The following is a 24,156-nucleotide window of genomic DNA, read 5'->3' as shown; positions in this document are numbered from 1 at the left end:
TGTGTGAAAGAGGGATCTTACTGTCAGGAGTTCAACAAGTGGCTGTTCTTGTAACGTGCACTTCACTTCACTTATTTATGTTGGGTATAGGAAAACAAGGAGAGGAGAAGATGAAAGTGATATGAATAAAGAGATGTCAACATCATTCTCATCACAGAAAATAATTGAGAAGGGATGTTAAGACACTGACTGAGTTCACTGATAACAGGAGAAAAGGGCCACTTGAACAAGCAGACAGACAGTGAGCCAAAGGAAAGCTGCTATAAAGGGAAATGTTTGACATTATGACAGAAATGTACAGTATGTGCAGATGTACTGTGGGTGTGTCTGAAGTCACAAATGTTGTTGCCTTGCATGTGTGTGTGTGTGTGTGTGTGTGTGTGTGTGTGTGTGTGTGTGTGTGTGTGTGTGTGTGCAATTCCTCTCTGTGTCATCTAGGCAGTACTGTTTCAAAGTGTCCTTGCTGCAGTGTTTTACTATTGCGTGGTTACCGGTTAAGAGTTGATACATATAAATATTTAAGTTGTATCTTTAACAATTCATGGAAGAGGCTTTCTTTTTCCCTCTGCTGAAACACTTATTTTAAGTGAAAGAGAGTGAATTCTACTCAGAAGTTTGTCTAATATGTGTAAATTAGTGAGAAATGTTGAGATTTAAGATTTGTTTATGTGAATGTTTGTGGGTATTTTGTCACACACAAGCAACTTTTGCCATTCCTGCACGTGTTTGATAAGATTTTTGGTAGATACCTTGAGCACTTTTCATATAAGCTTTTGCAACTCACTTATGCCAGGCTTCACAGTGGGTTACAGCCTTGCACATTTCCATAATGTTCTTTTCGATAATATTCACACTTCTGATACCATGAATCACATTATTCAGGACTGAAAATATCTTTAAAAGGCAACAATAAGGAATTTCTTTTTCTTTATAACATAAAAAAAATACACTTGTCTCCTAACTCCTTCTGCATCTTGTTGTATGTTTAATGGCCTATATTTGATGCCTGCTTATTGCTACCAAACCAGTGAATTTTTCTCAATTCTAAATGCAATGATATGTTTTTTTGTGTGTTGCAGGTGGTGGAGACCAACCTGGTGGCCTTCGATTGTCACTGGATCCTGATTAATGAGGTGAGTGCCATGGAAATGATTTATGGATGCTGTACTGGGTGTGTCTTCAGATCACCTTATTGTTTCAATTATCCTGAGAATATTTATGGTTTTAGATCTAGAAGCCCTCTAATCTCTGTACTCTGTCCTCGGTGTCTGAAGGAGAGAAGAGAGCTTGAAAAGTTATTTGCTCCTTTTGTCTCACATCAGTTCTTCCAGTAGCACACACAACTTGATGACTAAGGACCATTTAGTTTGTTTTAGTGAGCAGCCACTGCTCTGCATCAGAGGCAAAAACAATATAGTAAAGATTTGATATTTTTTACGCTCACTGCTTATTTAAGATACAGCCACTATATACAAACAATACATTTTCAGAGACGAGAAAGGAAAGGAGAAAACCTTGAAAACAATCCTTTGGGTGAGCATACTGTCTATTCCTTGGTTCAAAATCACTGCTTAAATATTAAGCGCTTCTTTGGATTAACGAGAACAGACAAGCACTGACAGTCCACAAAGTTCCTCACCTACTCCTCAGAGTGTACAGTTTTTGTCCTGTGAGTTTTGTCCATGTTCACAATCATTGATCAGCACGACTATTTGTCCTTAGGGAAATGTAATTAAACTTTAATGTTGTTGTCTGTAATTTCAAATTAATTTTGAATAGAAATTCATCTTTGATCTTGCTTCATGAAAAGTGCCTTTTAAAAAAACAGCAGGATCAGCCACATTTGTGTGTACAGTTTGTGTGTGTGTGTGTATGTCTGGATGTGTATGTACACTGATAGCTAATGCAGTGTGTCTTGGTAGCCTTGGGCATTGCAGCGAACTGGCAGGGCACAGCAAGGGGTCCAAGCTGAAACACACTCACACACACACACACAAGAACAAGTGCGCAAACACAACCATGCGCACAGGCAGATGTATTGCAGGAAGAGTGAAAACAATTTACTGTAGGAACAGTGGAAAACCTAATTTGGTACAAAACAAGAAAAGTTACTCAGATACTTTAGTATACTGTGGTTCTCTCTCTCTATTCCAAGTCATGGTCTGTAACTATAATAATGCTGCTAAAAGCTTCAAGACTCAGCGGTCCTATTACTTGCTGTGTTATGTAAAGAAAGTATTTCCATTTGAGACAAATGTTAGTATGCATGACATCCATTAATGCTGCAGGGACAGCCAATCATTTTGCTCTGATTTTCGTTTGTAGAATGTCAGTCTTGTTATATGAAGGTTTAGGTTTTTTCATATTTGATATGGATGAGAGGCTGCAGAAATATTGTCACAATCCCCTTAAGTACCACAGACAACCTCTCAGTATTGTTTTTGCATTTTCTCAAATGCTAATACTTCCACTGAGAGAGGAGGAAAAATGAGTCTCGCCCCTGCACATTAATGAATATGGCAGCATTTTATAACCTTTTATCAGAGGTAAAAATGTGGATAGATCTGTTGAAAACAACCACTCTGCATTAGTCCTTGACTTCATAGAGGAACTGTCATACCACTTAAATGTGTCTCCTCAGCTAATTGAAATAGATGTCTTTTCACAGTGTAACACTCACTTAAAAAAAAAAAAAAGTGGTCTTCCTGACAGACCATCTTTGTATACTGTTTGGCAGATGGCAATGTCAAGCAGCCTACTGAGCAGTCTATCATTACCAGACTTCCTGGTAGGCTAAAGTCACTTCTAAATGTCTAATAGACTGCCTTCAAATTTGTTGTATCCTGTCAGACATCTGGTATTGTCTAACACTCTCCAGGCTTCCTGGCATCAACCTGCTCTTTGGTTAGCTTCCTGATAGGCTTAACATGTCATTCTGCAGCCAGCATGCATGTCTAGCAGCGTGTAGCCTGTAACACTTTGTACCTGCTGCCTTTGAGGAATCAATGATGAAATGCTGTCTGGCAGGCCAATGATCCCTCAGTTGTTAATGTTTTAGCAATGGCAGTATGTCACAAAGTACTTTTACTATAATTACCCATAAAAAAAAAACCATAATATATAAAATGTCAGATCACAGGTGTGAATCACACTGAGTTAGGCTTTGTTTCTTTCTTTCTTTTTCTTTCCCAAGTCATATGAGGGTTTCCATCTTTACACATTCACCAATAAAAAAAGTCAAGTGACAAATAAGAGACTGTAGATTTGAGCATTGCATTGTTCTGCATTGCTTCTTTGCAGGTTACAAAAGTCTCTGAAGTTACAGTGGAAGTTGGTAGCATTACTGTGAAAGGTCTTGTTAATGTTAAGTCAAATCAATTAGTACATGCCTTTACACGTACAGTCTCACCGCTCTGACACATACACTGCCTCAGCGCTAAAGGGCTGACAACTCTCATGTTACTGGCATGATGCACTCAGGCTATGTCTCACACTCTATTGCTTCTCAAACAAATCTCATGCATTTCCACAGTTTGCATTTGATCACAAGAATCAGTCGAGCAAAATGAGTTTGATGGGAGGAGACCAGATTGGGTCATAGGCAGAGCAGAAAGGCTAAATTCTCATGTTTCTCTTGTCTCATACTGTCTTTACACATGCTATAGCACTTTCTGAGAGTTTTGACAATGGAGTTGGCATTCCTTCAGCCATTCTATTTATTACACAGCATATACTGTATTTGCTTTCACTGCAATCTAAGTTTCTAAGCAGAGCAGTGAGGTGTATGTGTGATAGCTGCATGACTTGCATTTTCAGACATGTAAACAAAGACTGCTAATTTAGCAGACTAAAGTTAGATAGAAAGTCACAGATATTCAGCCCAGCCGCTCTATCTCAAATATTTGCTGGCAGGATTGTAAGTTATTTTGAGAGAAGAAAGATTTGGAAAAGCAAATGTGGCCCAATCTAATCTCATGGCTAATGATGAGGAGAGGAGGAAAGGGAGATGAAGGACAAAGTGAGGAAAGGAAATGATCAAAGTGGTGGAACAAAGGAGAAAAGGAAGAAACACGGACTCCCCTTCCTTACCATCTCTCTATTTTGCTCTTAACTGTACTAAAAATCATAAATTCCTTCAAATAAGAAAAGCTTCATATACAACTTTTAAATGATGCAATGTCCTAATTCTGCTTATCAAGATTGAAATTAAGTCACACATTGTTCTGATGTAGACACAATATTCCTACCATGGGTTATGTGAAGTCCTCTAGCAGAATGTTTAAAATGGATGAGCAGCTACAATATTTTGTCATACGTAATGTCTCCTAGTACTGGTTCTTTAGAGAATGAATATTCCTTTGTGTGAAAGTGCTCTCCCTCCCTCTGGTTTATTATGGATGAGGGGGCACTGTATGGTTGTCATAACTCTGCTTTATCTACAGCCAGCAGTCAGACAGCCCCACTGAGGGGGAGTTCACAGTTCATAATTGATCATCCTTCCTCTCCCCATCTCCTTCGTTCTGCTCAGGATGAGAGGATGACGATGAGGAAGAGAAATATTAAGATCATGAGGGCTACTCATTTTCTCTGTCTTTCTCTTAAGTTTGGAGGATACAGTAGCTCCGCTATTGACCTTAGTCATGCTGATTCTCTCCAAGGTCTTAAACACCTTCTGTCATGCTATCTTTCTTGATCTCGCCTGTTGCCATTCTCACTCTTTTTCTCTCCATTCATTTCTGCCTTTTTGTCTCTAAAAGGAACAAGTGCATAGTAATGAGATGAGATGAGATTAGGCTTTTCTACCATTTTGGTTCTAACTGAAATGTTGGGGATTTTCATGCATTGACAACCCTGTCTCCTAAAAATGGTATTTCCATATAACTACAACAGAAAATGTGTTTTGTACAAAAAGGAATTGTGACCGGGGTCACACCGGGGTGACCGATGTTTAAATGTAAGAAGGGCATGTTGTTAATTTACATATTTGGCACAAATAAGTCACATAAATATAAGTCACAAATATGCTTGTACTGAACTTATCAGTAAAATGTTCACAGAGTGTTGTTATCTGACAAAATATATGATCTTTCAGTACAATATCCACTTCTAGTGACATTATTCAGCTTTTTTATATTCATGGTAAGGCACTCATTGCACTTGGTTAAGCCTAGGGAGAGATTGTGGTTTTGGTTTAATACAGAAAACGTTCACAGTGACTTTAGACACAACATGTTTATTTACATTTAACCAATCTTTCTCTAACCTTATATAAAGCAGTTTTGTTGCTTAAGCCTAACCATAGTCAGGACTCTGAATGTGGACCCTGAATTACAGGATTGCATGATCGTTAATCATTTAAGAACATTCGACCTAACCACATTCTACAAACCTTTGGTTAGTAGTCATCGAGAGTTAGTGTTCTCAGAAACATACTGAAGATAGAAAGTTAGAGTCATTTTAGCTTGCAATCTTAACTAAGTTAAAGAACATTCTTATTTACAGCTACAAAAGTATTTGCAGAGGAAGAACGAGTTAACAGTTGTGCATACTCTGTGCACAGCTGGAGGTTTCCCACTATGATTACAGCCACCTAAGACTAGTATTGTTGCTAAGTGGCTCCAGTGGAGCTGTTGGATATTTTGAATTCAAGTAAATCACCCTGATGAAGGTCTTTTGCCCAGACATGTTGGTGATATAAAGAAGATTGTGCCTGTTTGTCAACAATTTGCCATATATATATGTATATGTGTATATATATATATATATATATGTATATATATATACATTCTACATTTAAATCCAAAACAGATCAACATCATCCACCTTTCTGAGAGTAGTCAGGGGCACCTTTGGTGTCATTTACAACTCCCATCACAACTGGATTCTTTCCCTTTGTTGCCCAGGCAGTGTTTCACTCTGTACAATTCATTCTTCTTGTTGTTTGAAGGACATTAATAAATGCCCTAAAAAATTAGGAGAAAGCACAGAAATGGGAGGGTGACATAGTCAAAGCCAGAAGAGTAAATTAGGGGCTGTTGAGGAAAATTGCCCATGGTGGAGAGAGAAGAGAGGGCAAATGAAATAGGACGTGCTTGTGTTCTGATTTGTTTTGTTTTTCAAAACTTTGAACTTTGGAATGTGAGCAAAACAGAGGGATTTGGTGTTCTCTTAGACAAGGGGTGAATGGGGAGGAGCTGAGAAGTTGGGCAGAGAAGTAGGAGGAGCAGAGAGGGTCAAACAGCAAATAAAAAAACCTTTTCCCACTCATCTAATGATAAGAAGAGAGAAGGGGAGGATTTGGTGTCTCAAGGGCTGAGAACAGAAAGAGCAGAGGACAAAGTATAGAGGTCAGGAAGACGTGTCAAGAAGAATTGGGGATGAGGGATGTGTTTTTGCTTTTGACTCTCATCCTCAAATATAACACTAAAGACGAGGATTTGGTGCTCTCGGGGAATGGAGCGAAGGAAAGAGAGGTGATGGGTTGAGGTTGATAGGGATGCCTGCAGACCAAAAATTCACGTTTATGGAGTAAACAACTCATGATTCACTCCAGATATGGGCTGCAGGGCATTCTGGGGGTTACAACTGACCCAAAGCTTATGGTTACAGGTCGTTGGAATTGGTGCACTGAATTTGGGGAAAACACTCAACCATACCAAGGACAGAATGATTTTCTAGCTGATAGTTCAGCTTGAGGGTGAATTTTTTGATTAATGAGAATGATTAACAATAATGCTCTTTAAGTGTGTATTAGGACTGAATGATTGAATAGGTCCTTGAAAACTTTGTGGATATGATCCTCAGTGAGTGCAATGATACATTCTCTCTCAAGCCCTTAATAAGGTTATCAGCAGTAATTATTTCATGCTTGTTTTGAAGGTCAAATAAAATGATTTGGTTCCATTTTTATAAACCAAATTTAACTTGATTATAAATCAACTGTTTTAATGTACTGACTGAAGACACCCCTGAAAATTTGACAGTAAGTGACCTGACCCAAGTTATGGGAGACACTAAACTTCTGCAAAAAAAGACTGATTTGATAATATGAGGTGGCTTTCAACTCCCCACCAGTATCTTCTCCCTCCCAGGACCCCTGTGTGGTGGTATGCTGTAACGTGAGAGCTTGTGTGATTTAATGTGTTTCTTAGCGTCAGTATGTGTGTGTATGTGTGCATGTATGTGTCACATTCATTTAGTCTCAGCTGTTAAAAAGGCTAACAGCTTTTAGAGCACGCCACCACTGAAAGTCATACTGGGTGAGGTCTGTTTAGTCTCTGTCCCCAGAGAGACAGAGACGAAGAGGCAAACAGAACATGACAAAAGAAGAAAGATGGACAAACGCCTGTTGAGAGTACAAATCTCAAAATGATCTTTTCCTTTTAAGTTACAGCGGGTGCGTGCGTGCATCCATGTATACGTGTGTGTGTGTGTGTTTGTGTGTGTGTGTGTGTGTGTGTGTGTGCACCTGTGCATTGGTGCATCTATATTTGTTTGAGTTTGATCCTTTGAGTGGGGCACTCTGGATAATTCTTGCCTGCCAATGTTTCTTTGCATGCCCTTGACTGCCCGCTGTGAATCTTAATTCTCTTTTGGCCCACAGATCTGCCTTTTTAGCAATTTTCAGCATTTTCTCTCTCTCCTGCATCTTTTTTTTTTTGGTTTGTTGGCTATGTAATTCAGTCTCCTTCAGGGTTTTTACATAGGCAACCGTTTGGGATTTTTGCCACATTTCAGCCCCAAAAGCCACCAAACAGATTCTGTTTAGAAAGTAGGTACTTCAAAGTACAGGGCATTCATACAAGGTTAAACCTGTTAAATTATTTCAATTCTTCTTCAAGGCATAAATACCCCTTTATCTGTTTTTATATTTTATTAATAATTTAAATCAATCATAGATCCAAAAATCTCAGTTCACTTGCTGTGTTTAAAGAACAATAAATCAAATTTTACAAAGCAGAGCAAATCTGACATATCTTTGAATTTATCAGAATTTATCAATTAGAAAGAGCATCAATTTTATCTCAGGAGTAAATGTATGTATATTTGTGCATGTAGAGTTAGGGCCATTAATCAGCTTAATTAATGCAAATGAGTGCAACTATACCAATGAAGCCTGTATAATACTACCTCTAACCACCATTGATCACATCCCATGAGAACCAGCAAGTCTTAATGAACCTTAATTAGATTCAAATAAAATCCATTGAGATTAGTCAATGAACCGGTGGTACCTATAATATTACCCTTCCCTAATATGAAGTGTGTGTGCGATGGCTTGTTTATGTGTGTGCATGGTCCCATCCATCCTGTCAAGCAGGCTGCGGTGTGCAATGTGCAAATGAAATGGAATCGGAAGGGGGGTTCTTTGCGTGATCAAAAGGCTTAAAGCCAATCTCATGAAAACATATGCACACATACACATGCAGATTTACACTTTAACTGGCAGGCGCACACTAGACACACTCGAGCACACACAAACACGGACAATAACTGCACACATATACAAAGAAGGCAAAGGCTGTCTCAGTTGGTGGCAGCGTTACCTCCACCAGGGACGATAAACGTCAGCTCTCATCTCGTCACCACATGACCCTCTACACTCGCAGAGGATGGATGGAGATCCATGGATGGAGAGAGGGAGAGAGAGATTGTGTCCTAGGGCTAAAATTAGCAATGATTCCTCCCCCAAGGTTTTGCAAGGACATGCAGAGTACGCACAAGCACACATGTATGTACACAACAAGCACACACAAACATGCACGGTCTCACACACACATGCACATATTTTACCACTCTCTCTCCCTCCTTCCATCTGCTGACATGTACCTTTCATATCAAATAATTTTGCAGATGATGTAGACAATGGCTTTCACTGCTCAGTGTGGTGATAATGGAAAAAGTAAAGCATATAAAACAAGGCCTAAAATTTTCAATATATATCTTTTGAGTATGAATTTGAAAAAGTTTTGTTTTTACAAGGACTTTTATAGACAGGTATCCATTTGCAGGATGACCACCTTTCCATCCAACCAGTTCTCTGCTAAGGTGTTTGAAGCATCAATAAGTCCAAAATGAAAAAGATCTCCACACACTTAGAATTATATACCCTCATACCCTGGGGTCTGTGGATCATGATGGTATTTGCCTCCTTATCCCTCCATAGCTCTTTGCTCTATTCTGAGATATTTGTTCTTTTTAAATCTGGGGATCACCGATTTATGACAACTAAAGCCACTGACTGTGATGCAATTATGTATATATGATATTAGTATAAGTTGCTTGTTGATTTTGATTAGTGCTTGTAGATTAGATTGTATTAGAATGTGACTATGTTTTGGTCTGTCAAGTGAAAACAATGCATAGATTCCAAGTGCGCCAGAGATTGTTTTCTATTATTATAGACATGTATCCAGCCATGTTTTTCAGATCACTTTTGGTTGTGGTTATGCTCTATCTGTTTTTCTTGTCAAAAAATGTTGGCTGCAGGTTCTCTGCAGCAAAAAAAATGACACTATGTTTTTTTAAATATTGTTTTCTCGTGTTATTTGTTCCCCACCCTCTCCTCTTCTGAACCACCATCATTCCCCCACATATCTCTTCCACCCTCCTTCTCTTCTTTCCACGTTCTCAGGAGATTTCAGACTACGACTTGCAGGAGCTGGTAATGAAGTCAATCGGTCGGCTGACATTGGTGCGGCAGACGTTCCCCATGCCCCAGAACACAACTCAACGCTGTGTCAAACACAACCACAGAATTAACACTTCCCTCTGTGACCCTAAAAACCCCAAAGCTCAGCAGCTAGAGGTGAGTTGGTTTGGTGATTTGTCCATGAGACAGGTCAGTGATTTTCAACAAATTCAATAAGGTTACTGCTTTTATGCTCAAAACAAGTTCAAGTGTCAAACTGAAAAATTGAGTGAGAATGTTTCTCGCTGCAGTACATTCACAGTGAGCTGAAAAGCTGCTTAGTTGTCATCAGAAAGCTTCAGCCAATATCATCAGTGATAGCCATCTAGCCAAAGCTACCCCAGGGAGATGCTGTTGTCCTGCTCTTTGGCACTTTGTCCCCTTGCAGTTTAATTAACTGGAGTGATCAGAAGAAGAAAATAAACTCAGTCCAAATCAAGACTACCAAGACATTATGCAATTAAGTTCAGTCATTTCTTTTACCTGAGGCAGAGTTCCAGTGGGAATAGGGTCAATGATGGCCAAATGCATTATCGGGCAACTTTGCCCTCAATAAGAAACAGCTCCACAATCGTACTGCATCAGTATATATGAGTTGCAAAATGAGAATAAATAAATAGAGCTTTGGTGATATCATTTACAAAGCATATGCACTTAGTGGCCACTTTATTAGGTACACCAGTACAATGTAATGCAATCCATTAAACAATGTATTTTTATATTGTCATAGTGGTGTTAATTAAATCATATGTTTTAACACTGAGTTCATAGCAAGTGGTGGTGTTGTACTAGTCTGAGAGGTATTTCTAATATTCTGCCACCCTCATGCACAGTACTCATGCACTGTAAATAATGAGGACAAAACAAAAGTAGAAGCAATATAATGTAGACAAATTTAACCATGACCTCAGTAATAAACATAGCCTTTAATTTACATATTTCTGAATGCTGCTAGAAACAGAACATTACGGACTTACAGTTGTTGTGATGATTTGTAATCGCAATTGCTTAATAGATTATCCACTGATTGTACAATGTGTCCATATCTATCAACAGGTATAACTGACTCATCTGAGGCTCATTTGAATGCAGTGACTCTTGTCGATCTTTATTTGAACCAAAATTAATTTGTAATATATACCCCATACTGTATATGTGCTTTATTGGTTAAATGTCCAGCACAACAGCTTGACTTCCATTGAATTAAAGTATATACTATACATGTACAAGTAATGAAATGCTCTTAAGTTTCCTTAGCAGTTTATTTAAATTTTGTTTGTTGGGTTCTATCGCAAAAATGTTCCATACTCAAAGACCCAGACTACTTATATATGTATTTAAAAGCTGCTCTGGTGCTCCATTTCTGTCTCTTAAAACAGCCCCCAGCATTTTAGTTTGACATTTCAACATGTCTCCCGATCCGAAAGCCTCCCATTACACCCGGCTTGCTGATTTGACATTGTCACAGCATGTGCCTGTGAGGCTTTTTACCTGGAACATTAATCATTTGGGGGAAAGCTGGCTCACACCCTTATGTGTGTTTATCTTAGACCACACAATTTATCTTATCGTATGGTCATGGAAAATGCAGTGTGTTTTTTATTTCTCTGCTTTCACATTTTCTTTACTTAGTGTTTTTTTCTTTAATATGTCCCCCAGGGTGGCAATATGTATGCAATTATTATCCCCTTTTGTGTGTATGTGAGTCATCAAGCTGCCATCAAATAGAGCAGGAGAAAAGGGAACACACTCTTATTTATGTGTCAAGACAAAAATATGAAATTGAATTAATGTGCTCCTGATTTATGTGGATGCACAAGACCCTAGGGGAACACATTTGATGAAAGTTGAAAATACATTGAAAACAGAAACGTGGTTTTAATGTTTATGTGGATATCTCTCTTTCAAGTCCTAAGACAGTTCGGTTTTAGACTTTCACTCACTGTAATCAGTGGATGAACATAAGAGAGTATGACCTTGTGTATTTCATGTTTATTTGTTTTTTAATTAAAGTAAAATAATTAAATGAAAAAATAAGCCAGAAATGCCCCAAAAGTAAAAAAAAAAAAAAAAAAAAAAAAAAAAAAAGGTAATCAAAAAAGTTGACTGAAGCCAAGGGTTGGTGTGCGCCTTACTATAGAGTTTGTAAAACACAGCACCTTTGTAATGCAAACACATTGTTAACTCCTGGAGGCCCTGAAGCATTGAATAATGCACATAAATAGAGCTTGCCTTGTGTGGCTTAATGTGAATTGAGTGCTTCTCAAGTGTAAAAAGCTATTATCAGGAATCAAGTTCTATTCATTAGTTTCTTTTTTTAGTTTAGTCGTACATATGTGTTCATTCTACTGTGGAGGGCAGAGGGTTTTAATGTGTAGGTGTGTGACTGTTTCATTTCACTCAAGGACAGTGTAATTTTGTGTATCTGACAAAGAGAGTGAGAGTAAAAACTATTGTGCGTGCACAGGCAAAACATACTTTACACATGTTCATTTTGACATCCTGTGTTTATGTGTGTGTGGGTGTGTGCAAAGGTGGGTTGAGAGGTTGAATTTGACAGAGAGAGAGAGAGAGAGAGAGAGAGAGAGAGAGAGGAGCCAAGGGATGGGAGAGACAGACAGAGAGAGAGAGAGAGAGAGAGAGAGAGAGAGAGAGAGAGAGAGGAAGCAGATCAGCTCAGTGGTCAGAGAGTGGCCCAGAAGCCCAATTTCACACTGCACTGAAGCACATTAACTCGGGCTGACCACACAAGCACGCACACACACTTACATATAATGCTCGCTTGGAGTGCAGAACCCACTGATCATTCAAGCTCCCCATAGAGCAGCAGTAGTTTCACTTTAATTTTCAGAGAAAAAGCAATAGGCAGAGAGAAAGAATGATAGTCAGACAAAGACAGCAAGTGAAAGACTAACCCAAAACCGAAAGCCAAGATAGTTTGCAAGAAAGTGAGTGAAAAAGTTAGATGTAAGATAAACTTGACACTACATTTTTTTTTCTTTAGGTCTGTCTTATTGTCAGTAAACTATTTGACAGGTTACAAGGAACATAGTGTATTTTATCATCTTTCATCACTGTACATGTTATGAATGCACCTTCTGGCCCTGGCCTGGCAATGAATTCAACTTTCTACCTCTTCTATTTAAAAATCTTTGCAATTTGTTTATACTGGAGTAACAGGATAGTCCCAAAGAACCACACCCACTAAGTGCATTTTTTATGTTTTGCATTTTAAGTTCATGAATATTAGAGGTAATTTGCAAAAGACAGTATCTTGATTAGACTGATTACATGGTGTTAATCACTCTACTGTAATTAGTAGACTGAAATTTGTTCTTAGCTTTGTAAATACTGTGTAATATATTATGTGCCGGATCCCGTATCAACCTTCTCTATGTGGATGTAGGCCACATACAGTAGGTGAGTCTGGTTACACCCTGGTGTGGCCTTGTCTTCAGTCCAGTTCTACACAAATTCCTGACATACAACCTGGTTATATGATCTTTCACATTCAGACAAAATGATGCTGGAAGATCTAGCTTACATCTGGACACAATTAATAATGCATTTGGATGAGTACAGTATTTACCCATTTAAGTAAACATACATACATTAGGTTAGAGAGACTAGACTTTAGACTTTATTGATCCCTTTGGGATGACACCCTCAGGGAAATTAAGTAGCATACTTTAGCATACTGTCTGTACTATATTATACAATGTAATGTTGTGATAATTATTGCTCTTTGTGTGGCACCATTGCAAATGCAGCATGTCATTCAGCATTACAGTGGCAGTATTCTGTCTTATATGCTGAAATAGATTCTTGACATTTAACATTATCATTATAAAGCAGCCATCCTGACTTTTTCATCTCAGTGTTTTTATGTCTGAGGCTTATTAAATAAATTACAGTATTTGAGTTGAGTTGGAATTAAGAAAAAATAAATGTTGGTTTCCATAACAAAGATGGAGAATGACCTTTATCATTAGCTGAGATTATTATTAATAACTATTTATAGTACTATACACTATAGTGTGTGTCAGTGTATGTATGTGTAGGGCCAGCTTCTTTTTGATATATGAAAGGCATTGTTACTGAGCTAATAGCTTTTTTGCGTCTGTGATATTATTGTGTTTATATGTGTGTTAATGTGAGTGGATATACATCATCTGTGTGTGTGTTCATGTGTGCGCATTGAATCATTTCTGTTATAGTCGATCTGTTTATTATATTCTCATTAACACAGAGACAAGAGGCTCGGTAGATCACACAGCGATCGATCACAGGCAGAATAAACTCCTCTCCTTCTCTCACTCCTGCCTCTCTATCTTATTCTCTATTACCAGGGTCCTATCAATATATTTTAATTCATGTCATCCTTAAAGCTTTTCCTCTGTGTGTGTGTGTTACATTTTAGGTGAAATTACCAAAGTAATGCACTACTGGTGCAGAAAACATACTGCATACTGTTGGTTCAGAGAGAGCCAGACAGATAGAGAGGAGAGGGAGAGAAGCTGCAAACCAAAGCTAAACATAGACAGTTCTTCTTTTTTGATCAAAGTGCTTACAGGGTTAGATAAAGAAATGCAAGTAAAGCATTTTGCATAGATTTTCGGCATGAAGAGGTGGCTGATTTCTTCCATTTGCTGATCTCTCTAGCCTCATTACCAAAGAAAGAAACAAGCACAAGAGTAACTCCCTAACTGAAGCACTTGAAAACATGAAAGACGTCATAATAGTGTCATTTTCTTGTTACACATTCTATCACAGCAATGTGAGCAAACACCTCCAAGACCACCCTCAGCAAAATTAAAATGTCTGTACTTGTACTGTTGTCTCATTTTTCTGCCCCTTTGTCATCTCTCTCTCTCTGTAGATCACCAACCGCTACATCTATGATACTGTGTTGCTGCTGGCCAATACCTTTCACCAGAAAATTGGAGGATAGGAAGTGGCACAGCATGGCCAGTCTGAGCTGCATCAGGAAGAACTCCAAACCATGGCAGGGAGGCAAGAGCATGCTGGATACTGTCAAAAAGGTATGGAAATGTGTGTTTGTGTGTGTGTGTGGTTCCTTTTAGACCCCCTTTAGGTCTAAAAGGAATGTATTCAACCAAGAATGAATGCATACTTGAATGCTCCTTAAATTTTAGCATGACCAGTGTAATTAGTAACATACAGTACAATTCAGTTACACATTGTACAATACAAAAGTTCTGAAAAGCTAGGCCTTTGTGTTGAACAGTTGTGCTCAGTATTTTTTTCTGTTATGTAATTCCCTCCACTGTGAGCCTTATTTAAGTAAAGATTGTTGTAGAGGGGTAATAAAGGACAGTATCTGCCCTGATTATCTCCATGAAAAGGGACATACAGGCATGTAGTGAAAATTCATGAAAGACAAGACACTGCAAAACACCTCACTTCACTCATAATTACCTTAGATTAATAAAAATCAACTCAGATAAAAAAATATATATAATATAAAACTTTGTTAACAGTATAATTCATCTCCATGGTTCATATATTGTGTCCCTAAACACAAATTAATCAGACCAAGATAATCCACAACCAGCATACACTCACAATTGTACTATAACACTATTGTATTTCACTGCTGCAGTGAAATCCTTCCCATTCTCTGATTCATATTTGAAATGTAGTTGATCTGTTGTTATCTCAGTGACCCAAAGTCACCTACATCTAATCTGTTTGTGTCTCCTGCCGGGCTCTGCCACTGTGTGATGCTTGTAGGTGTGTGTGTGTGCCATTGTGAAAATAGCTCCTAAATACTTGCTAAAAAAAGAGGAAAAAAGGAAAAAGAGTTTTTCTAATACATATATATCCTCAGTGTATTAATGTATCAAGTCTTGATTCACAGCAGAAAACAACTTTGTGTGAGTTTGGAGCCTTGATTACTGCAGTTGAAAGCAAAAGCTATACTGTATGCTCATCTCCTAACCCAACATACAAGTACAATCTCTGATTTCTTCCTATTTATAGATGTGTCTCATGTGTATCTTTTAGCAGCAGGAAAATGCATTTCCCGCACTTCATTTAGGGAGCATGTATTTGCATTTCAAGACATTGTGCTCATTACATGAAATTTTGGAGACCAGGTGCTGTTGTTCCTTGGACTGAGACACTAGTTGAAACGGCGAGATGCAGTCACTGCTAAATTCATTTATACATTGCTATCTCTTGGTATAACTAAAATCCCCTCCAGGGATGAAGACTGACATGGAGGAGGCTCTAAATACGTCTGCCGTTTTTTGTATTGTTCTTATCCCATGGAAATCCAATTTTGTTCATTATTTCAAGAGAAAGTTTCCAAGTTCCTATCTGTGCTCAGTAGACTCTATGACCCAAGTGCTCATGAATTCAAAGGTTTGCATACCTTTAAAAGAACACATGCATCAATCAGCAAGTTTTCCTCAGTTCCTTAACAGTTGACTTTTGGGAGATAGAGGTTTTCATCCCTGCAGCTGTGATTTTATGAATCTCTGCATTTCACCTTGAGTTTAGGCTGGGGTTTGGCAACACTTTCATCACTGTTAAATCCAATTGGATCAATGCCCTCTGTTTTGATATCAATAAAAAACTACTCCAGGGATGGCAGTTTGACTGAATGATGAAGCCAAGTGAAATGCTAATTTAGGATTAGTGTCAGACAATAATAAATGCAGCGCAATGGCTTTCATATCTATCTCTGCATTTCACCTTGAGATCAGGCTGGGGTTTGGCAACACTTTCATCAGCCAGCGCCGGCTGTTAAACCAACCCTGATGGCTGTCTCAACAGAGCTGTGTTAAAGAGCCCTAAGCAGTAATAGAGTTGAGTTCAACAACCTGGCATCAGTTCCATTTTCCAGTGTATCAGCAGTGTGCTTTACTTACTGTGCATGCCTGTGTGTTTAATCAGCGTTTTGGTATGTGGGGCCATTATGGTAATGATAAATACTAATTTGCAGCTGTTGATGAGGAGCTCTATTGATGTTGTTTCGTATTCACTGACAAATTCAGAGTGGGGAATAAAGTGCAGCAGGTGAAACTGCTGCTACACTGATATCCAAAGAATGAAGTGTGTGTGTGATATTTTTGGGCTGTTAGTAGATATCACTGCCCCGTTATTATTAGTGACTCAAACAGTTAAATTTAGAATTCATTTAAAAATTTCATTGATTATTTTTAATGCACACTAAGTCCTGTGATGCAGCCCAAGATCCTCAGGCAGGGCCCACGAGGCTGTTTCAGTCTAAGCTTAACTCCTCAAAGATTTATTATTGCTGTTATTATATACACAGACTTATTCACTTTCATCTTATTTTAAGAAGATTTCAAGCATCAAAAAGTAACTTTAAAGTATTTTTTTCAATGTATTTCTCTGCATTTCATTCTTTGAGGGCTAATGACATTTACATCAGGTGCAGTTAAAATAAAGATAACTGTTGTGAATGTGTTGTTGCCAATACTGAGCTGCCAACATCAATTAACTCGATAATTATAAAAGGCAGTGGACAGTAGCAGATTTCGCCCTTGCACAGCTTGCAAGGAAGCAAATAAACATACACTTTGTGTGTGTGTGTGTGTGTGTGTGTGTGTGTGTGTGTGTGTGTGCACGCGCACATGTGTGTATGTGTATATATAGTGCAATTAACTACACACTATATAAAGCTGGTTAAACGACCATGCTTATAGCAATTAAGGAATAAATTATAAATGTAATTAATTCTTGATTAAGTTATATCACTCCTACCACAACTGTAATTATTACTGTGCTTCCCAAAAATGTAAACAACTGTTCATTTGCAGGTTCTTTGCTTAAGCTATTTGCTGACTTGCTGTCTCTATTTAAGTAGTTTGGCCAATGATAATCTATACAGCTGAAAAATCATGAGCTTGTCCTTACATTACTTAACATTATGTATGTATGTATGTGTCAACAAATTAGTCATTTCTGAGCTATGATGGTGAATGCATTACAATGAGTAGAATGATTGCATGTGGTTAAGCTAAGGGTAAGATGCATGTTTAAATGATATGAAAATGTGTAATCACTTCAGATATAGGGTAGGGGTGTTTGTGCAAGTGTCCATGTGATTAGGCATAACCACATCTGCATGCCTGCATCATAACCAAAATCACACCACATAAATGGTGCAGTCCCTGTGTTATACAGACAGGTGCAAGCACACACCTACACACACACACAGAGCAAGAATCATATTAAGGAGGATAACACCTCTCCTCCCTGAAGCAGCTGTAGTGTCACTTTTACTGACAGGTCACACCACTGGGAGGCAGGACAAAGGTTGGGGACTGACACTGTGTATGTATGTGTGTGCGTGCTTGTGGGTATTCCTGTGACTAAACCTACCCCTCCACTCAGAACATCGTACTCCCTGTGTGTAAAATAATGCCCAGTGGCTCCAACCGCACTATTCTTTCATCAGCCTGGTACTTATCACACACATCTCTGTGTAATGTTGATATTCCCCCAAATGCTTATGTCCTGGATACAGAAAAAGTATGTACACATGTGTACACATACAACATCAGATTTGAATGACATTTTAGTGTTTAGTGTAATAACAGATACAGTACATTTATACTTATTTAGTACCTGCACTTGCTGATGAGATAACAATTTCATGAGTGACAGATAGATGATTCATGTGTCAGTTTCACTGTGGGCAGTTATCTGATCTGATCTGATCCTATCAAGCATAAGGAGATTATCATAGGTTGATGAGTGCCCCCCCCCCACCTCACCCAACAATTACGAGTTTGAAAACCACAATTCTGTTCATTCAGTTTTCAGTTTTACCAAACAGCAATAATAGTAATACGACCCAACAATAAAATAAAAACTTTTCATCCTGTCTTACAGTTTGGAGTGAGCGGCCTCACCAGTTTCCTGGAGTTCACTGACAACGGCACTAACCCCAACATCTTCTTTGAAATCCTGGGAACAAATTATGGAGAAGACAGGGGAAGAGGAGTCAGTAGGGTAAGTAGTTAAAACAGAACCCCTGTGCAGTGTACTACTGTGGGCGAAGGGGGAATCATTTCTGTTCTAACACAGAGAGTGGATTTACATAATTCCTGGATTTACCAGGGAATTTCGGTGCACCTGCTCTCTACATTATTTTCATCTCATATTTATTCAGGTATTTCTTTCCTTGTGGCTGTCACCATTGGATAACAGAGTGCAGCCCTGCTACCTTTCTATATTTACTTCTGTATATGATTGCCCCCCCCCCCCCCCAAACTTCTATAATTGTGGCAGAACAAATGCACAGAAGCCATTAAAGCATCCTTACAGTTCTTATCTCTTTCAGTTCACAGTCTGCTCCTTTGTTTTCTTGTGTTTGGTTGCTTGTTTATGTTTTATGCTTTTCTGTGCGCCAGAAGGATGCAGAGTCAGCCCAGCAACTCACCTCCCCTTCCATAAAGCTTGGTGTTAATTGGATTAATTAGAGGCATTTTCAAGTGGTATTTGGTGATGACACATGCATAATGAATTTTAACAGGCCTCATGAAAGACATCCGTTCCCCTCATAGGCACATACACACATATTCCTAGCACTGTTTATTTATTGATTTTGTGTCTGTGTGTATGTGTGTGTGTTTATTGGTTGTGTACATGTGCAGGGATGGTTGTGTATGTGTCTGTTTGCACTGAAAAATATATTCAGTGACTGAATTCCTCACAGTTTTAGTTTTTTGAACACTCCTGATCCACTGGGCTCAAAACAAACCTTACTGATGATTACTCAGTTGTGGTGAATTATGCATACAGGTGTGAAAACAGTAGATATGAGTTAACATATGAGCCCCAGACTTGCAATGCATAATTTCTCACAAAATTCAGTTGGACAGAGAGACATCTGTGAGCACAGGTGTGGCATGTGCATGCACTTGTGCACCGCACACATACACAAACAGCAGCACACAAAAATAAGACACACACACTGTGTCTGTCCCCCATACCAGAGGGAACTCTTTACAGATAACAGTTGAGATAGTGAGCTGTGATTATAGATAATGTGGTGAGACACCAACATAACGCAGCATGCCATAAAAGACAAAATTAATCTTTAAAGCACAGCATAATTACATTAAGGCACAATTCCCTAATCAGAGAGCATAATTACTTCTGAGGGAATTAAGGCACTTGTTATACAGTATTCTTGCCACAGTCTCCCTTAATACGCTGAGCATTTGTTGATTTGTTGTTGGGATTCAATTAAATTCATACGTGGCATCAAATGACTAGAGAGAGGCTGATATTTCTCTCAGAGTGCCGGTATATTAACTTTCTTATGTGGCTGAATCATGCCTTTCTAAAATGGTGTTCATACAGAGAATCTAACCTGCGATTAAAGCATGGCAGATATATGTCAGGCTGGAGAAAAGATTAGCAAAAATAACCTGGCTCTGACCACCCCACCACCAACAAGAAAAGCAGTGCCCTCCCTGACACAGCATGTGTATAAATGTGTGCAAAGGAAAAGCTAAATGGAAATTAAATCTCTTGGATACCAGTAGAAAATATAATGGTAACCATCTCATGCTGCCTCATGCATGCATTCCACCATCATTGCTATGTTCAGATGTGTAGCTGTGAGGATGTTACAGAAAAGTCAGCTTCAAGTATAATATAAATTTAGACCCATTTCATTTTCATTGCAATGGACAAGGTCAACCTGCTACGTATATAAAATTATTTCCTTTGCTCTCCTCTGCAGCATGAGCCTGAAAAGAGAGGTTAAAGGTGAATAAAGACCTTGATGTAAATTGATGATTATGAAAGTAACCCTGTCTCTCTCACCCTAGGTTAACATCTTCCCTTATGAAATGACGGCTTTAGTGACAGTACTTCATTCTGAGGTTAATTATGCTGTAGGAATCACTGCTGTAAAGTGAAGATGGCCCTTTATTACAACACATCCAAATATTGTAGTCCAATATAGTGTGATGCTTCCTTCATACATATTCTTGGAAGTAACCAGGAACACAATACCTTCCTAGTAATTGTAATAGTCAGCTTAAATCAGGTAAATTTGCGTATAGTTTTTTTTTTTTTTTTTTGTGTGTTAATTGCTCTGATCAGCACAGCTTTTCTTCTCAGTCAGAGAAAGTAAACTGAGCCAATGAATATTGTTCTTATTCAGTATGATCTGCACATATCTGGCAACATCCTAAGTAAATTATGAATTATTTGTTAAGGCCTGTTGGATTGTAGAAACACCAATAAGATAATAACTTTAATTTAATAACATTAGGAGGGTGGGGGTGAAGCATTTCATCTTGCAATGCAGTGGATTTTTTAATAGCACCCACTGGACAGGCTGTCAGAAAGAGCCAAATGCAGTCTGACATTTTAGAAATGTTAGTGTTAATGGCATAATACTAAGACTATAGTATAATAGTTTCAATTGATCCAGATTATGTACAGATGTACAGATTATGTTTATGTTTCTAAAATGGAAAGATTAGGACTAGTTGTATTTCAATAAAATCTTTTATTGAAGCTGTAGTATGATGGGATGGTATTTGGGTGGACAGAGGGGTATTAAATGAAGAAATTAAGATTGGGAGAGATGGGTGCCAAGGCCCCAGCTGCAGAGTGGAAAACTCAAAGGCTGGGTCAGCATGATCTATTTATAACTCATTGTAGATTATATAGACAGGGCTGTCCCTAATTTTAGCAGGGTGTTAACCTGTGGAAGAAGCTGCACCATGTTCCACCTTGAAAAAACTTTCAGGGCCTTTACAATGTAGGTTTCAGTGCCTAAATGGGTGGTATAGTTTGGTTGGTTGCTCATTTTGTCCATTTTCCATTTGCATTCAATCCTGTCCCCTCTGCCTGAGTCTGTGCTGCAACGTTTTAATGTTAGCCTGTGTTTAACATTCCCCTCAGTCATGTGACACAGTAGAAAGCTTATCTGCTAAATATTTGATCCTTAGCATTTGCAAACCTTCCTTATACCAACTTTTGTTCCATTATTTAGCCTTCTACCCTGTGGTAATTTTGTGTCTTAATGGTTGAGGACACTCAGGTTTCACCTAACAGTGACCTTTCCTAGAAGAAACACGTCCGACTCTTGAACCAAATAAAATTAACACTGGTTATTTTGCTGAATTAATTATAGATCATCAACATCTCTTTCTCTCTCTCTGCCTACCTCATCCCTAAGCTACATGCATTACCTTTCATACCATATGAAGTTAAATGTATTTCTCTTGTACCCGACTGTTTTCAGGACACTGGTGTGTCTTATGAAAACTATGGATACCATGTATTTTATATAGGAGAGCCAGTCAGTGTCTGCATTAAGGTTTCTGAATTATGGACAACAGAGCCCAAAGAGCCCAGCTGCATTGCATCCACTGGGATACTGACATACAAAGTGAGTGTGTGTGTCTGTCTGATCACACTATTAACAGTATATGCATACTCCTCCAATTATGATATTAACTTTACATTCTGTTGAGAATACCGCTTAACCTGAACTTTCTTTCCCATCCTCCCTCACTGGTCTATCTCCTCTCTCAGTCTTCTTTCTTATCCCTGCTGAGAGTCTCATTAATGGCAGGCACACAGTCCAGCTTTTTTTCATCTCCTACCTTAATTAAGTTATTCTTCTGAGGACCTCTCTCTTTCTTCTCCATTTCTTTCCTATCTTTTCTTCTCTTTTCCCTCCCTCTATCTTGTCTGCCATTTTGTGAATCTTCCACCTATCCCCAATCTGCTGTCACTTCTTTCAACCCCCAGTCCCTTGTAATGACATTTATCCGCATCATACTTAACACATATGCATACAGTTGTCGAGTGATAATGATAATAGCAGACACCTGAGATCAGTCATAATTATTACTGCTGCACTGTGGTAGAATTGGCTTTCTGCACCATTACCTTCATACACGGGCGCCTATATCTCTCTCTATACACATCTACAGCGTGCCAGGCTCCACTGCTCTCTTATATAGAGGCGACAAGTCTGCCATGTGTAATTGCTTCGTTAGCTATCTGCGACATCTTAAATGACTTCAGAGAGGAAAAACGGCATCAGATTTACACTTTCAAACCAGCACAATAAAAAAAGGGGTTGTGGCTAAGCAGGAATAAAATAGGAGCATGTGGATGGGGAGGGGAAGGTGATGAGTGAAAGGAGAAAGACTGATACATTACTAAATTAAGGGAAGGGGTACATGTGAGGAATAGAAAGGTAGAATGAAACAGGCAGAACAGCTAGAGAGACAGCTAGAACGGAGATAGATGACCTAATCCTTATAGATCCCATACAAGAGATAGAGAGGACAGCACAGGTCATAATAGAGTCACAATCATTACACTCTTTCTCTCTCACACATGCTCATGCTCCCTTTTCTCTCTCACTTCAGCATGTATTCTCCATCTTTTGGTAGAGAGACAGAAACATTCTCCCTCTTTACAAGAATCGATGGCTTGCAAACTGCACTGTTCTTAAATTGAGGTCACCTTCAATTATCGTCTCTAGTCTCATCTGACATATGTGGTAAATTATGTTAAGTGACTTCAGAGAGTCACAGGACCTTGGAAGCCCCCTGACTACCCTGTCATCATGCGAGAAACATTTCCTTCCATTACATGTTTTGAACGATTGAAAGACATTTTTTAATGTGATGGCTTAATGTGCCCACCAGCCCAAACAGACATAATAGCTGCAGTTCATTCAGGAATGCATGCAAGGACTTGCATTCACAGACATTTGCATAAATCTTCTGACATGTTTGGAAATTCTAAGCTAACCCTTTTGGCTTTGCATGCCAATTAATGTCTGTCTGCTTGACCATCAGCGCATAGCATAGAGAAACACTGGACTTCCCCTACTCTCAACTGAGCACATACACACGGATGCAAGAGACAGAGACAAACAGAGTTAATTATTACTGACAGTTTCTCTCAAATGGCTTAGCCATAGTGACACACGCAGCTGTTTTCCCTTTTCATAAAATATAACAGGGAATAGACTGTATCCACAGACACACACAGTTCATTAACCTATCGATATCAAAATCTGAATCAAGCTTCACTGTAGTTCTTCTCCTTGTGGAATGACTTGTGGTGAATTTTTGTGAGCGCTTGCCCCAGAATAAAGAGATGAATCTTTCAGTTAACTTGTTCCCGCTCAATTGAATTTACAATACATAACTCTTTAAATATCTTTTCATTTTTTATGGTTAGTGTCACATAAGGATATGAGTTTTATTTTATAAAGTGCTTTTCTTTGACGTTGTAATCTAAGGGGGAAATCTCCATATCTGCACAAACTATGAACAGACAGGTATGCTTAATGGATGGCCTTTGTATGTTTTTCTCTGATTAGAGTGAAAGAGGTCCTCTTCTGTTACAACACATTACCTTAACATGTGAATAGCAACTTCCAACTGTTTTTGTTACTTTTTAAAAACCCAACT

General features: G+C 38.6%; 1 protein-coding gene across 1 annotated transcript in view; it reads left to right on the top strand.

Annotated features, from left to right (window-relative positions):
* grid2 (glutamate receptor, ionotropic, delta 2) overlaps positions 1-24,156 on the top strand; it is a 416,866-nt gene that overhangs the window by 264,984 nt on the left and 127,726 nt on the right. The window contains 5 exon segments of the mRNA XM_018668844.1: positions 1,080-1,133; positions 9,635-9,808; positions 14,571-14,624; positions 14,626-14,733; positions 18,581-18,700. Of these exon segments, the coding sequence (XP_018524360.1) occupies positions 1,080-1,133; positions 9,635-9,808; positions 14,571-14,624; positions 14,626-14,733; positions 18,581-18,700 (510 nt within the window).

The sequence above is a fragment of the Lates calcarifer genome, linkage group LG13, assembly GCF_001640805.2.
Source record: "Lates calcarifer isolate ASB-BC8 linkage group LG13, TLL_Latcal_v3, whole genome shotgun sequence".
NCBI lineage: Eukaryota > Metazoa > Chordata > Actinopteri > Centropomidae > Lates > Lates calcarifer.
Note: the sequence above shows the minus strand (reverse complement) of the source record. Positions and strands in the feature narration are given on the sequence as shown.